Below are 13,754 nucleotides of genomic sequence, written 5' to 3' on the forward strand. Positions count from 1 at the left end.
GTTAGGAGGTTTAAAGGAAGAGGGTTAAATTGTTTTTAATTTAACACAGGTAAGACACGTATTTTGGGGGAAAGTGCCAATAGAAAGTTTAAAGTTATAGGAACAAGTATCATGATAAAATGAGAGGCACCATGGTGTAAACTCACACTTAAACGTTGTATTACCTTGGATAGGTTAATTAAGTGTCTGACCCTCAATTTCCTCATCTGTAATGAAGATATATACATACTTCCCTAGGTTATTGTGAGGATGAGATGAAATCTTTTCCAGTTTTCTACTTTCTAAAAATCAGCTGGAAAATTTGAACTGAATTTAGCTTAGTTTCCTTTTCTCCTCTATTTTGATGAATGAGTAATTAAAATAAAAAATTAATTACCCTTTTTTAACCTCCTTGCATGAAATCACGGTCTTTGGCCGTTATACCAAGTAGTCACCTTCAGGATGCTATTATTATTGTTTTGCAACTTAAATATGCTTGTTACTCAAAGACTTCTCCAGTCTGTACTCTTCACATACAGCAGCAGAATCCGGATCTCCTGTCTGATTTTATTTTTCATGAAACTGTTGGATTACCAATACCTTTGATTCACTAACTTTTCAAAATAGATTTTAAGTATATTTTTGTGGTTTTTTTCCTCAGTGTCTTTTTTTCCCCCTCTCCTAGTAAGGGACAGTGAATTTATTGACTGATAGAGAGCTGGGTAAAAGATTACCTGCCTGCAGTGTGTTCATTTCTGTAATACAGAATCTTTAGTAAGTTTAGTTCTCATGAAAATAGATACTTCCTAGCAACCTTGAACTTACAAAGGTTTCTTATAGAACTCTGCTTTTCCATTTTCTTTCAATATTAGAAAATTATACTCTCAAAGAGAAAAAAAATAGGTGATAGAGTTGAAAACTTAACAAGAGAAGGTATCTTTAATATCTGACACGTTTATCAAGGCCATGAAAGATGGAAATCACAAATACTTGTCTCTTAAGCCTTTTCAGGTACAGGTCCAGAACTTTAAGATGGGAAAATGAGAGAAAACAGGGCTGGACTCCACATTTGACCAACAGACAAATGAGATCAAAGCTAACATTTACCGTGTTGCTTAGGAAGAGCCATACTGAGAATGGTTCCATGCTCCTGAGCTTTCATAACCTAGACTGCCCAAACTGTAGTTTTCATTTTTTTGTTTTTGTTTTTGTTTGTTGTGTTTTATTTTATTTTTTGAGACAGATTCTTGCACTGTTGCCCAGTCTGCAGTGCAGTGGCGAAATCTTGGCTCACTGCAGCGGCGCAATCTTGGCTCACTGCAGCCTGCATCTCCCGGGTTCAAGCAATTCTCCTGCCTCAGCCTCCCAGGTAGCTGGGATTACAGGTGTGCGCCACGATGCCCGGCTAATTTTTTTGTATTTTTAATAGAGACAGAGTTTCAACATGTTTGCCAGGCTGGTCTTGAACTTCTGACCTCAAGTGATCCACCTGCCTTGGCCTCCCAAGTGCTGTGGCTGGGATTACAGGCATGAACCACCATGCCCGGCTGCACAGTTTTTAAGACGTTTGAGGCCAGGCGTGGTGGCTCATGCCTGTAATCCCAACACTTTGGGAGGCCAAGGATGGAGGGTCACTTGAGCCCAGGAGTTCAAAACCAGCCTGGGCAAGATAGTGAGACCCTGTCTCTAAAAAAAAATACAAAAGCATGCCAGGTGTGGTACCTTGCACCTGTGGTATCAGTTACTCAGGAGGCTGAGATGGGAAGACTGCTTGAGCCCAGGAGTTCGACACTGCAGTGAGTTAGGATATAGCACCATTGCACTCCATCCTGAGTAACAGTGACATCTCATCTCTCAAAAAAAAAAAAATTAATTCTTAAATTTTCAGTTGTATTCAGCAATTAAGATGCAAGCTTCTTAACGACAAATCGACACACACCCCTAGAACGTAGTTGGGTTTTCTTTTCTTTGTAAATACTAAATAGGCTCTTAGGAAAGTTTTTAGAAATACATCATCTTATAAATTGAGCTATTGCTGTGATTTGAGGTTCCTCTACCGAATTAAAAAGTAATGTTTACTAATGCTGATGATGGATTGTCCACCAAAAATTATTTGACTTTTCTCCCTAACACATTTAGTATTGTTTTCCTTCCGACCCTGATATAACTTTTTACTTTTAGATGCTCACCTGGTAGAGGTTATCGACTGCCAACAAGTGCCTTGGTGAACCTTTCTCATGGGAGTCGCTCTGAAACTGGAAATCAGAAGTTGACAGCCGTCGTAAAACCACAACCAGCTGTACATCACCATAGCTCAAATTCATCAGTTTCCTCTGGGCATTTGGGAGGCCTCAACCATTCCCCTCAATCACTTTTTGTTCCTACTCAAGTAAGACTCTCAGTCTTTAACTTCTCCTCTACCCCTTTTACAAATCACAAATCACAGCAGACTTTGTAAAAGTAAACCTAATTTAACTTAGTTTCCCTTTTTTTATTTAAAAAGTTTTGGTTCAGGTCAATTCCAAATTTAAGATAACTAGGCTAATAAAGAATGCTATTGCTAGCATTCTACCTCTGCTATAAAATAACAGTTGTATTAAAGGGAAAAAGTGTATTTAAATAAGGAACTTAAGAATGTCCATGTTTTCTCTTTAAATGTTTACATTTCAAGTTAACATTTAATTTTTTTCTTATATAATCCAAATGTCCTATGCTGTCTGCTATAAATAACATAAATTTGAAAGATAAAGGGCAAGGATTATATCACATTTATCAAAAGCAATTTTCAAGTTTCTACCATACAATTTATGGGTGATTTCCTTTATTTCCTCTTTCTGAGGACAAAAATTGAGTTGTCTTGTGTGAGACACTTTATTTAATTCCATGACCCCAAATCTCATGCTTATTAAGTACGTTCTTTAATCCAAATAGTACCTGTTTATTATAAACCAATTGGAAAACACAGATAAGTAGATGATAACAAAGGAAACACAAGCAAAAGGCCTCTCAAATCTCATAGGTAACCACTGTCAAAATTTGGTGCCTATTTTTCCAGAGTTTTAATCTTAATAGTTGATTTTTAAATTTATTAGATTATTTTGTGTAAGGCGAAGATTTTTAAAATAAAATCTTTAGGTGTTAATTTGAGTTAGAGAATGTATTTTAATACATTAGAAGACAAAAAATCTGTTGGTGGGGATATTGATTCAGTATAATCTTTTATAGTGTTTGTTATGCTTTAAATATTTTTCAACAAATAAAACCATTCAAAACTAATTGCATATAAAGAACACCAGTTTCACTCTCATAGAATACTTTTGTGATTACTATGCTGAGCTTTAGAAAAAAAAGGAACTAAGAGATTTCACATAATGAAAGTTAGTTTGGGGTGGATGTGGTAGCTCACATCTGTAACCCCAACACTCTGGGAGGCTAAGGCAGGAGGACTGCTTGAGGCAGGAGTTCAACACCAGCCTGGGCAACACAGCAAAACATGGCAACCCATCCCTAGAAGAAAAAACAAAAATTAGTTGGGCATGGTGGTACACGCTTGTAGTCCTAGCTCCACAGGAGGCTGAGGATTGAGCCCAGGAATTTGAGGTTACAGTCACCTATGACCCTACCACAGCTTCCCCAGCCTGGGCGACATGAGCAAGACCCCACATAAGTAAGACCCCGAGTCAAAAAAAAAAAAAAGCTTAATATCCTGTCCACCACTGAATAACATTAATAGATAAATTATTTGATTTTTAATATGTATTTTTATTTCTTCCTATTTCATTTTCTCAAGAAATTGTTTGTACTTTGCTAGGTACCTACTAAAGATGATGATGAATTCTGCAACATTTGGCAGTCCTTACAGGGATCTGGAAAGATGCAACACTTTCAGCCAACTATACAAGAGAAGGTTAGTATTCCTTGTTTTGATGGACAATTAATTTAAAGAAAACATTTTTATATTTTTCTTATAAGACTACAATGATTATTTTTCTGTGAAATCTCATAAAATAGAAAATGACAATTTTGATCATGAATTTTCTTTTTTTTTTTTTTTTAAATAATTTCAACTTTATTTGTTTTAGGTTCAGGAGATACATGTACAGGTTTGTTACATGAGTATATTGTGTGACACTGAGGTTTAGGGTACAAATGATCCTGTCACCCAGGCAGTGAGCATAGTACCCAATAGGTGGTTTTTCAGCCCTTCCCCCCTCCTCCCTATCTTCCCCCATCTGTAGTAACCCCCAGTGTCTGTTATTCCCATCTTTATAACCATGTGTCCCCAATGCTTAGCTCCCACTTATAAGTGAGAACTATATAGTATTTGGTTTTCTGTTCCTGTGTTCATTCTCTTAGCATAATGGCCTTCAGTTCCACCCATGTTGCTGCAAAGGACGTTATTTCATTCTTTTTTATGACTGCATAGTATTCCATAGTGTATATTCCGTGGTGTATATATACCACATTTTAAAAAATCTGGCCGGGCACTGTGGCTCACACCTGTAATCCCAGCACCTTGAGGGGCTGAGGTGGGTGGATCACTGGAGGTCAGGAGTTTGAGACCAGCCTGGCCAATATGGTGAAACCCCATCTCTACTGAAAATACAAAAATTAGCCAGCTACCCGTGATGGTGAGACACAAGAGTTGCTTGAACTTGGGAGGCCAGAGGTTGCAGTGAGCCAAGATCACCCCATTTCACTCCAGCCTGGGTGACAGAGTAAGACTCAGTCTCTAAATCAATCAGTCAATCAATCTTACCCACCATTGATGAGCACTTAGATTGAGTCCATGTCTTTGCTATTGTGAATAGCAAATGCAATTAGTATACGTGGGTATGTGTCTTTTTGGAAGAACGGTTTATTTTCCCTGGGGTATATACCCAACAATGGGATTACTGGGTCGAATGGTAGTTCTGTTTTAAGTTCTTTGAGAACTCTCCAAACTACTTTCTACAGTGGCTGAACTAATTTACATTCCCACCAAGAGTTTATAAGCATTCCCTTTTTCCTACAGCCTCACCAGCATCGTTATTTTTTGACAGCCATTCTGACCGGTGTGAGATGGTATCATCTTGTGGTTTTGATTTACAGTTCTCTGATGATTAGTGATGTTGAACATTTTTTTTCATATGTTTCTTGTCCACTGATATGTCTTCTTTTGCAGAGCATCTATTCATGTCTTTTCCCCATTTTTTAAAAAATTAATTTTTTAATTAAAATATAAATTTTCTTAAGATTTTGCTAATCTTCTCTGTACCATTCCAATTTTAGTATATGTGCTGCTGAAGCAAGCATCTTGTGCCCATTTTTAAATGGCATTATTTGTTTTTTGCTTGTTGAATTAAGTTCCTTACAGATTCTTGATATTAGACCTTTGTCAGATGCACAGTTTGCGAATATTTTCTGCCATTCTGTAGTTGTGTGTTTACTCTGTTGATAATTTTTTTAGTGAGCAGAAACTCTTTAGTTTAATTAGGTCCCACTTGTAAATGTTTGTTTTTGTTGCAATTGCTTTTGAGGACTTAGTCATACATTCTTTCTCAAGGCTGATACTCCAAGTGGTATTTCCTGGATTTTCTTCTAGGATTCTTACAGTTTGAGGTCTTATATTTTAAGTCTTTAATCCATCTTGAGTTAATTTTTGTATATGCTGAAAGGTAGGGGTCCAGTTTCATTCTTCTGCATATGGCTAGCCAGCTATCCCAGCATCATGTATAGGGAGTCCTCACCCCATTGCTTGTTTTTGTTGACTTTGTCAAAAATCAGGTGGTTGTAAGTGTGCCGTTTTATTTCTGGGTTCTCTATTCTGTTCCATTGGTCTTTGTGTCTGTTTTTGTACCAGTACCATGCTACTTTTGTTATATGGCAGATACATGGTAATATAAACTTACAGTATAACGTGAAGTCACGTAATATGATGTCTCCAACATTGTTCTTTTTGTTTAAAATTGCCTTGGCTATTGGGCTCTTTTCTGGTTCCATGTAATCATGAATTTCATAATTATTTTCAGACCTATAAAAGTTTCTGGACCAATGAGTCGAGAGTATAGATAATTTTTGTTTTAAATCAGCTTTAGGTTTTTTTTAGTTATTTATAAAGTCATAGTAACTATATTTTAAATTCAACAAAGGCCGTTATCGCATTTAACAACTTATTTTTTTCCACTTGAATGTGTCACTTTATGCTGATAGTTGGTTATCTTAAATACGAATGAACAAATATGCATTCTTTGGTAGAGATTAAGAAGAGGGAAAAAGTGCTGCTAAAAGATTAGAGACTCAGATGAAGAAAGGAAGAGGAAAGGAATAAATTCCTACTACATGTTTTGCTAGTTACCTATCTTCTCAGCTTAGATCAAAAAGGAATGTTTGGCGAGGCGTGGTGGCTCATGCCTGTAATCCCAGCACTTTGGGAGGCCAAAGCCGGAGGATTATTTGAGGTCAGGAGTTCAAGACCAGCCTGGCCAACATGGTGAAACCCCATCTCTACTAACAATACAAAAAATCAATCAGGTGCTATGGTGGCACACACGTGTAGTCCCAGCTACTCAGAAGGCTGAGGCAGGAGAATCACCTGAACCCAGGAGGTGGAGGTTGCAGTGAGTCGAGATTGTGCCACTGCACTCCAGCCTGGATGACAGAGCAAGACTCCATCGCAAAAAATAAAAAAAAAAAGGAATGTTCAAGTTTATAAACCAGTAGCCTGTACCTTCAGACCCTCATTTATTCTAATGTCCTGCAGTAATGGTGGCATTATCAGAGATAAAAGAGAAAATTACAAAGGGAATATAAACATAAATGGTAAAATAAATATAAATTGTAAAATAAACATAAAAAATTAGTGTATATGTCATAACTTAAAGAGTAAAGAAAAAAACTAGGGTGACAAGATACATAGGTCTCCTCAGCCAATAAGCTTTCTTTAGGTTATCCATAAATTATTTCGTTTTAAACTATTTGAATCACAAAACCTGATATCCTGATTCTGAGTTCAGTACTATACTTACTGCACCACACTGCTTCAGGGCATAAACTGGGTTCAAACCCAAGAGATACTTTGCCCAATTATGCCTTGGGGCCAAAACAGATGAAAGGGTCTTTAAGAAAGATTAGTCAGGCAGCAGTATGTAAGAAGGACTATATGTGAAAAAGATAGGAAACAAGAATCATAGTTAGAAGGTTAATTTAGGCCTAGGATGATGATCTAAAGTCAGTTGCAGGAACTGAGAAGGAGTAGAGTGATAGAATGATTTATAATATCATTGTAAAAATAATGTTAGAAAGCAAAAATTTTTGACTCTAAGCATTTTAGATTATATGCCTGAGGAATGGTGGTGTTAGAAATAAGGGTAAGAGAAGTGACTTTAGGTGAGGCCAATTCTGGGACTTTTTTTTTTTTTTTTAACTTAAAAAAAAATGATGTTCTTCTCTCATGCTGCCTTGTCTAAGACGGGACACCTTGAGGTTGAGGTGATGGTGGAGTATCCAGCTATAATATCTGTGCTAGAAAGTTGCAGATACTGGATTAAATCTTGACTGAGGTTCAAATCAGAGATATAGATTAGTAGTAATACTTAGCAGAGAGGTTACAGTCAAAGTCATTAGTCAAGCAGTAAGGCAAAAAATGAAAACTGTTGTTGAATTTGGAGGAACAGTCCTCAGTAAAAGATTAAAAGAGCGGGAGTTAATTAAAAAGTTGAACAAATAGATAAAGGCAAGAAGAGACTTAGAGTATTGCTTCCTTTTAGAACAAAACTTGAAAAAATTGTCTATACTGGTGCCTCTCTCCCCCCTTCTCTCTTAAACCCACTCTAATCAGTCTTTCATTCCCATCACTTTATGGAAACTGCCCTTTCAAGGTTCCCAATGACCTTCGTATGCAAAAACCATGTGATCAAGTCTTAGTTTCCATCTGAATTGACCTATCAGCAGCATTTCATACAGTTGATCACTCAGTTCTCCTTGTCATCCATTCTTCACTTGTCATTGGAATACCACCCTTCCCTGTTTTTCTTCCTGTCTCATTGGCTGTTGTTTCTCAGTCTTCTTTGTCAGTTTCACCTAATCTCTCAGGCTCTTTAAAGATGGAATCCTCTAGGGCTAAATTATTGGACTTATTCCCTATCTATACCCATTTCCATAGATAGATAGATAGATAGATAGATAGATAGATAGATAGATAATTATAGACAGATAGATGATAGAGAAAAAATAGATTTAGATAAGATAGATATAGATACACACACAAACATATGTACCTACAAAAATACATACATCATGTCTCCCAAACTTCCCTTTCCAGCTTGGAAGTCCTCCATGATATTTAGACTCAGTGTTCAACCTTCATCTCCACTCAAATGTCCAACTCTGTGTCTCCATTTGGGTACTTAATATGCATCTCAAACTTACCATGTCCAAAATTGAACTCTTGTTCTTCCCTCACAAACTTACGTTACCTGATGTCATTTCCATCTCAGTTAATAGCCACTCCCTCCTTTCACTCATACCTTAAGAGTCACATCCTTTACTCCTTCCTTTCTCTTTTACCCTCATATCCAATTCATTATCATCTGTAAATCTCTTTCAGATATGTCTAGAATTGGACCATTTCTCACAGGCTCCTACTACCCTACTCCAAATTCATACCAACCCTCACCTTGATGGTTACAGTAGTCTAGTAATCTGTTTCCATCCTGGCTCCTCTACAGTCTGTTCTCAAGACAGCAGGCAGAGTGATGCTATTAAAATATGTCAGAGGTCATGTCCTTCTGCTGCTCAAAACCCTCCACTGATTCCCCATTTCGCTGAGTAAAAGCCATTATTTTTATATAATGGCCTGGAATGTCCCATACAATATTGATGTGTCACCTCTCTAATCACATTTTCTATAACTCACCTTTTTGCTACAGCCATAATGGTCTTCTTTCTCTTCCTTGAGTATGCCAGGGATGGTCCCCACAACAGGGCCTTTGAGTTTGTCTGGAATACTCTCTCTCCTCAGAGAGAGACTTATTTCCCTAGGCTTCTGTGTCCTCATGTATACAATGAAGTTCACTTAGATGACCTCTAAGGTCTTTTCCAGCCACAAAATAGTATTGCTGTAGTACTCTAGAATATATACAGCTCCAGAGTTGGAATCCTGCCTCAATTCCTCAAACTGATGTCTAAGGCCTTCTATAATCTAACCCCACCTAATTATATGATGTATGTCCAACCATTTAGACATAATAGTCTGTTCTAGTCAGACTGGTCTCTTTACTTTCCCATTCCCACAGATGATTCCCATTTGGGGTTATGTGTTCTTTTTGTTCCTTCCACTTAGAATGCCCATTTTTTCTCTCACTGCAAATAACGCCTTAGGTCTCAGTCAAAATCTGCTGTTTCCTTGAGCATCGCTTGATATTATATTTTCTCATTATCTCCTACATGCAACGCCTCGTTACTGGGTGCTATTTCATTGTTTATTTCAGCTGAACACTCTCATGTTTTATCTCTTAAATGTCCTAAGAATTATGAGATCCCAAGTATAACGCATATGCATTAATAAGCAGCCTAACCTGATGAGCAAATTCAAGAGAATTCACCGTGATAAAAAATATTCAAGCTTTGATTGGCAAAACATGGCAATGTGTACAAATACCTTTATATAGATATCAAACAGAACACCCTAAAGAACTATACCCAAATATTTGCTTACTAATTAAACATATGGCTTGCCTTTTCTCTGAAGTAGTACTGTGAACATGGATTTCGGAGTTAGAGCTCCAAAATAATATAAATACTATATTATTTACTATTTATTTTACTATTTAGTTAGTAGCATTACTATGATGATACTAAAATAATGAGTACACAGTTCATTTACCATACCTGGCACGTAGAAAACACTGAGACAATACTTGTTCTGTCCTGATGTTCTAATTCCTCTCCTTAGGGTCAAAATCACCCATAATGTACTGCTGTAGTCCAAAGCCCCACCAGCCATTATGCCATGATGATAGAAATCTCATGCCATTTTGACTCTTAATAACTGAAAAGCTGGCCGGGCGCAGTGGCTCACACCTGTAATCCGAGCACTTTTGAAGGCCAACGCGGGTGGGTCACTGGAGCCCAGGAGTTGGAGACCAACCTGGGCAACATGGCAAAATCCCATCTCTACAAAACAATGCGAAAATTAGCCAGGCATAGTGGCACATACCCATAGCCCCAGCTATTCGGGAGACTGAGGCAGGAGGATCACTTGAGCCCAGGAGTCGAAAGTTGCAGTAAGCCAAGACAACCCCGCTGCACTGCAGCCTCAGTGACAGAGCAAACACCCTGTCTCAAAAACAAAAAACAAAACTGAAGAGCCTTGGGCTGGGCACAGTGGCTCATGCCTGTAATCTCAGCATTTTGGGAGGCCAAGGCAGGAGGAACACTTAAGCCCAGGAGTTCAGTACCAGCCTGGGCAACATAATAAGATCCCTGTCTCTACAAAAAAATAAAAAATAGATTTTTTAAAAACTGAGGAGCCTTGAGTGTTTCTGTCCCTGTGATCTCATTAGGTCTTCCTTGGTACTCCCATGCATATCACAACTATTTTGGAGCATGCCCACTACCAGTTAGGACATGTTGTGTCTTTGTCCGTTTGTCTGTGCTGAGAAGAAAGTAAATAGGGCCTACCAAAAGCAAAACTGTGAAATAATTCATTTGTATTTACCTTCTCTAGCCTCCACTTTTGCTTCTTCTTACTGCTTCAACTGTGGGAAATTGTCTGTCTCTTTTTGCATTCAGGCTTTCTCTCCCTATGCAAAAATGAAAGGATCTGATAGAATCTTCATATGAAACTTACGCCATTTTGCTAATTCTGTCTATTTATGAACTGTCTCAATTACTGTAACTTTATCATCAGTCTGGCTATCTAGTATTGAAGTCTTCCATCATTTAAAAACCTTGACAATATAAATATTAATAAAAATCAGGTATTGGGATTGTTATTAATCCCAATAAAACATGGGATTAATAAAAATTAACATGGAAGGGAATGTAAGTGTGCTAACATCCTCAATTTTCATAATATAGGGCCAGAAATGATAAATTTTTTAAAACTTTTTAATGGAAAAGTTTAACCACAATGAAGTCAAGTAAATAGAATGAATGAACCCACCAGTACTCATTCCCTGCCGTGCTCTAGTCCAGTACTATTTCTTCTATAACCCCTACTCATTTCCCACCTCCACCTACCCAAGGGATGGGATTATTTTGAAGCAAATCTAGGGGGATCTTTAGAGACTGATACTTCTGTTGTGAAGAAACATTTACCTAAAGTTTAGTATTTTGTTTGGTTTCTGCATTTGTTAACATCAAGCAAAATTAGATTTAATTCTTTTATTGAAAGGAGGATTTTTGGCTGCGTGCAGTGGCTCATGCCTGTAATCCAAGGACTTTGGGAGGCCGAGGTGGGAGAATTGCTTAAGGCCAGGAGTTTAAGACCACCCTGACCAACATGGTGAAACCCCGCCTCTACTGAAAATACAAAAACTAGCCAGGCACGATGGTACTCACCTGTAGTCCCAGCTACTCAGAAAGCTGAGCCATGAGAGTCACATGAACCCAGGAGGCAGAGGTTGCAGTGAGCCGAGATTGTGCCACTGCACTCCAGCCTTGGTAACAGAGCAAGAATCTGTCTCAAAAAAAAAAAGTAGCATTTCTGTAAAATGATTGTTTTCTTTATATCTTGCAAACTAATGCATAGAAGAAATATCTAGAGTGATGATCATTATGTTAGTGAGTCTGGTGGTAGAGTTCAAGTGGCTTTAAAAGTCTCTATACTTTTCTATATTACTTAAGTTTTTTTCTAAGGAACTATATAATTTTTATAAAAATAATGTAATTATTTATTAAAAGTTGAAGATAATAAGTAGTTATAATATTAAGATTTTGTTTAATTTATAAGAATTTTAATTTTCAGGGTACAGTTCTACCTCAAGAAATAAGCCAAGTAAACCAACATCATAAATCTGGCTTTAATGACAACAGTGTTAAATATCAGCAAAGAAAACATGACCCTCACAGAAAATGTAAGTTTTAAATTAGAAAGGTGTACTTGTGTGTGCTATCTGCTTCTTTTTTAAAAAAATGAACAATTTTATTAAGATATAATTCATATACCATAAAGTAAATTCATTATTTTAAAGTATACAATAAGTGGCTTTTTGTATTTTCACAAAATTGTATAACCAACACCAACATCTAAATTTAGAACATTTTTGTCACCTGAAAAAGAAATACCATACCTCTTAGCAGTCACTCCTCCAGGCCTTGGCAACCCATGGTTTACTTTCTGCCTCTATGGATATGCCTATTCTAGACACTTCATATAAATGGAATCAGAAAATATATGAACTTTTATGACTGGCTTCTTTCACTTGTGTATTTTCAAGATTTATCTATGTTGTAGCATGTTCAGTCGACCCTCCGTACCTGTGGGTTCCGCATCCATGCATTCAACCGAGGATCAAAAATATTCAGAAAGGGCAGGGCACGGTGGCTCATGCCTGTAATCCCAGCACTTTGGGAGGCCAAGGCAGGCAGATCAGTTGAGCCCAGGAGTTCAAACCAGCCTGGGCAACATGGCAAAACCCTATCTCTACCAAAAATACAAAAATTAGCCGGGTGTAATGGCATGCACCTGTAGTCCCTGCTATTCGGGAGGCTGAGGTAGAAGGATTGCTTGATCCTGGGGAGCAGAGGTTGCAGTGAGCTAAGATCAGCCACTACACTCCAGCCTGGGTGACAGAGTGAGACCCCTTCTCAAAAAAAAAAAAAAAAAAAAAAAGAGGATGATTGTGTCTGCTCTGAACATGTGCACACTTTTTAATCTTATTATTCCCCTAAACAATACAGTGTGACAACTATTTACACAGCATTTACATTGTATCAAGCATTATAAGTAATCTAGAGATATTTAATATATAAGGAGTATGCGTGTAGATTATATGCAAATACTACACTATTTTCTATAAGGGACTTGAGCATATGTGGATTTTGATAGCCACAGGAGGTCTTGGAAGCAATCTTCCACAGATATGGAGGGACAACTATATCAGTACTTCATGCTTTCTTATGGCTGAATAATACTCCATTGTATGAATGCTACATTTTGTTTATCTGTTCATCCATTTGTAGACATGGAGGTTGTTCCACATTGGGGCTATAGTGAGTAATGCTGCTATGAATATCTGTGGAAAAGTTTTTGTGTGAACCTATGTTTTCAGTTCTCTTGGGTATATGCATATGAGTGAAATTACTGAGTCATATAGTGGTAACTCTTAAGTTCAGCTTTTTGTAGAACTGCCAAACCGTTTGGATATTACCATTTTACCTTTGCACCAGCGATGTGTGAAGGTCCGATTTCTCCACATCCTTCAAAACATTTGTTATTGTCCCTCTCTTTGACGATAGTCATCCTACTAGGTGTGAGGTGGAATGTTCTTGTGATTTTCATTTGTAATTTATTAATGACTAATAATGTTGAGCATCTTTTCATGTGCTCAACATGCTCAATTACTGACTGTGTATCTTCTTTGGAGAAATGTCAGTTCAAATCCTTGGTTCATTTTTTAATTGGACTTTTTTATCTTTTTTCTTGGTTTGTAAGAATTCTTTATACATGCTAGATATTACATGCTTCTTGGATATGTGATTTGCAAATATTTTCTCCCATTCTGTGGGTTTTCTTTTAACTTTCTTTATACTACAAAAGTTTCAAATTTTGATGAAGTCCAATTTGTGTA

The 13,754-nt window shown here is 37.3% G+C and overlaps 1 protein-coding gene across 4 annotated transcripts in view; it reads left to right on the top strand.

The window, feature by feature from the left end:
• XRN1 (5'-3' exoribonuclease 1) overlaps positions 1-13,754 on the top strand; it is a 145,332-nt gene that overhangs the window by 91,110 nt on the left and 40,468 nt on the right. For all 4 annotated transcript variants that reach the window (XM_055295158.2, XM_055295157.2, XM_063610665.1 and 1 more), the window contains exons 31-33: positions 2,161-2,368; positions 3,791-3,886; positions 11,930-12,038. In XM_055295158.2, the coding sequence (XP_055151133.2) occupies positions 2,161-2,368; positions 3,791-3,886; positions 11,930-12,038 (413 nt within the window). The remainder of the gene's footprint in view (positions 1-2,160; positions 2,369-3,790; positions 3,887-11,929; positions 12,039-13,754) is intronic.

The sequence above is a fragment of the Symphalangus syndactylus genome, chromosome 10 (genome assembly GCF_028878055.3).
Source record: "Symphalangus syndactylus isolate Jambi chromosome 10, NHGRI_mSymSyn1-v2.1_pri, whole genome shotgun sequence".
Classification (NCBI taxonomy): Eukaryota; Metazoa; Chordata; class Mammalia; order Primates; family Hylobatidae; genus Symphalangus; species Symphalangus syndactylus.